Raw genomic sequence first — 2,599 nt, 5'->3', positions numbered from 1 at the left:
ACAAGCATCAATTGGTGTAGTGCCCAGCTGTCACCACAGGGTACAGCGCTGATGTTAGATAAGATGATTTTTGATTCAATAGCCACAGTTACTGGTGTTCCTGTCTACTCCTTTTAAGGGATAGAAGCCCTTGTAATGTTAGACTGAAATGGTAGTACAGTGGCGTGATTCAGAAAGGGTTTTTTTACCTCAGCAGTATTTACCAGAATTCAAGTTGTAGCCTTTGTATATTTTGTGGATTTTCTTTTTTCCCCCTAACAGTTGAGCTCCATCAACCCAAGGTTTCCTTCAGCATCAAACATTTGCTCCAAACTTATTTCTGCCGTGATCTTGCTGTCACGCATTACTTTCTTTCAGTTTCTGACACCTGTCACCTGCAGATAATCATCTCCCAGTGCCATGGAGTAAAGAAGCAGATAATACCAAATACGTACATGCATATTTGAACTAATGCATGAGTTTGTATTGTGTAAATTTTATCATTATTGTGCCACAGGAGCAATGGTTCACCAGCATTTTCCTTCTCTTTCAGCTTTTTTTATTGCTTTTCCTCAGTGAGAATGGCAAGGATTCGGATTCCTAGCACAATGGTTATACTTTTTGTTACGGTTCAGACTGGATTCTTACTCTTCATGTATGCCCGGTACAGCAGCTTCGTGCCTCAATCTGAGGAGAAACCATCTCAAGTCCACATCCTCATTCTCTCCTCCTGGCGGTCGGGATCTTCTTTCGTCGGTCAGCTTTTCAGCCAGCACCCCAGCGTCTTCTACCTGATGGAGCCCGCATGGCACGTGTGGGTTACGATGTACCAGAACAGTGCGAAGGTCTTGCACATGGCAGTGCGGGACCTAGTCAGGTCGGTCTTTCTGTGTGACATGTCAGTGTTTGATGCTTACATGCCTTGGAAAAGAAACTTATCCGATCTTTTCCAGTGGGCAGTGAGTCGGGCTCTCTGTTCATCTCCTGCTTGTGACTCCTTTCAACGTACTGACATAACCAGTGAGATGGCATGCAAGACTCTTTGTGGACGGTACCCATTCAGCAAGGTGGAGGAAGCCTGTAAAACCTACAGCCATGTTGTCATCAAGGAGGTTCGATTCTTTGACTTGAAGGTCCTCTACCCCCTTCTCACTGATCCATCCCTGAATCTCAAAATTATTCACTTGGTCCGTGACCCCCGGGCAGTTGTCAAGTCACGGGAACAATCAGTCAAAGCATTAGCCCGTGACAATGGAATTGTTTTGAGTACCAATGGCACTAAAGTGGAAGACACTAAATACAAAGTAATGCAAGAGATTTGTAGAAGTCATGTTCAGATTTATGAAACAGCTACTCTAAAACCACCTAATTTCCTTAAAGATCGCTATTTATTGATCCGTTTTGAAGACCTGGTAAGAGATCCATTATCAGAAATCTCAGAAATGTATAAATTTGCAGATCTTAGTTTGACTCCCACGCTCAAAAGCTGGATCTATAATATCACACATGGACAGGGACCAGGAAAAAAAAAAGAAGCGTTCAAAATCACATCTCGAGATGCAGTTAGTGTTTCACAGGCCTGGAGAAATGTTCTTTCCTTCCAGAAAATTAAGAAAATACAGGAAGTTTGCAAAGGTGCTATAAACATGCTTGGCTATCAGCTGGTGGATTCAGAAAAAGAACAAAGAGATCTGTCATTGGATTTAGTGTTGCCAAGACGACAAAATCAGTTCAGTTGGTCCTCATTTAATCCAAAGCACTGAGACGTTATTTTTGAGAGATCTTGCTGGGGGTTTTTGGCGCGGCGGGGGGCGTGTAGATGGGTGAGTATTTGTCTACTGTGCAGCATATAGGTAATTTGAAAATCCTTGGCTGATGAGTTTAACTGTCTTCCTGTCTGCTGTTTTTCCGTAATGGAAGTAAGTTTTTTTCTGAGTTTCTTATACTGCAAAAACAAAAAGAAGCATGAGAAATGCCATGAGATACTTGTCAGATTGCAAATTTACAGCTGAGCTGTGCTGTTCTTAGCGTTGTTTTAAAAATATAATTTAAGTACTTTCTATTAAAAGATGAATTGTCAAAGATGTCTTTGTTCATTGATAATAGTTCACTTCTGTTTTCATGCTTTAAATATTTAAGAATCTCAGTTCTTAATTTGTATAAATGGAGCAAAGTAGAAACTAAATTCCTTCACTTTCTTCCAGAATCATTTGATGTTCTTCTTTTGCTTTAAAGTTGTTGTGCAGTTGTGTATTTTTTTTTTAGACCTCTTGATGTTTTAACGTAAAAGTTCTCCAAGAGCTGGGGCAACTGCAGCGATGCTGTTGTAAAAGGCTTAAGCAGGGACTTCTTTTAATGATAGGTTTCTTAGTGCTTTCCCTGGAATGGCAAAGTTTGTAATCAGATACTTGAATGCGATGCTGGCATGGAGTGCAAAAAGCAAAAGAGATGAAGAAACTTTGAGCAGAATCACTGTGGCAATAGCTTGTTAATTTAAGCCACCCCAATCATGCATTCTGACACTGCGATGCGGAGTAGGTACACACTTGCTCATGCAGTGCAATTCGTACCATTATCATCTCTCTTCAGAACTGCAGATTGTTGTTAATGAAGATCACTG

The 2,599-nt window shown here is 40.9% G+C and overlaps 1 protein-coding gene across 1 annotated transcript; it reads left to right on the top strand.

Annotated features, from left to right (window-relative positions):
• Nucleotides 1-535: 535 nt before the first annotated feature.
• Nucleotides 536-2,075, top strand: LOC104156861 (carbohydrate sulfotransferase 5-like). Its single transcript, XM_009708444.1, has one exon. The coding sequence runs from the start codon at nt 561-563 to the stop codon at nt 1,740-1,742; it is 1,182 nt and encodes a 393-aa protein (XP_009706746.1). The 5' UTR covers nt 536-560; the 3' UTR covers nt 1,743-2,075.
• Nucleotides 2,076-2,599: the final 524 nt, after the last annotated feature.

The sequence above is a fragment of the Cariama cristata genome, unplaced genomic scaffold (assembly GCF_000690535.1).
Source record: "Cariama cristata isolate BGI_N322 unplaced genomic scaffold, ASM69053v1 scaffold20779, whole genome shotgun sequence".
NCBI lineage: Eukaryota > Metazoa > Chordata > Aves > Cariamiformes > Cariamidae > Cariama > Cariama cristata.
The sequence above is the reverse complement of the archived record's forward strand: the minus strand, read 5'-3'. Positions and strand labels throughout refer to the sequence as shown.

Coding starts and splice junctions, on each gene's coding strand:
- LOC104156861 (XM_009708444.1), top strand. CDS start 561: ATGGCAAGGATTCGGATTCCTAGCACAATGGTTATACTTTTTGTTACG.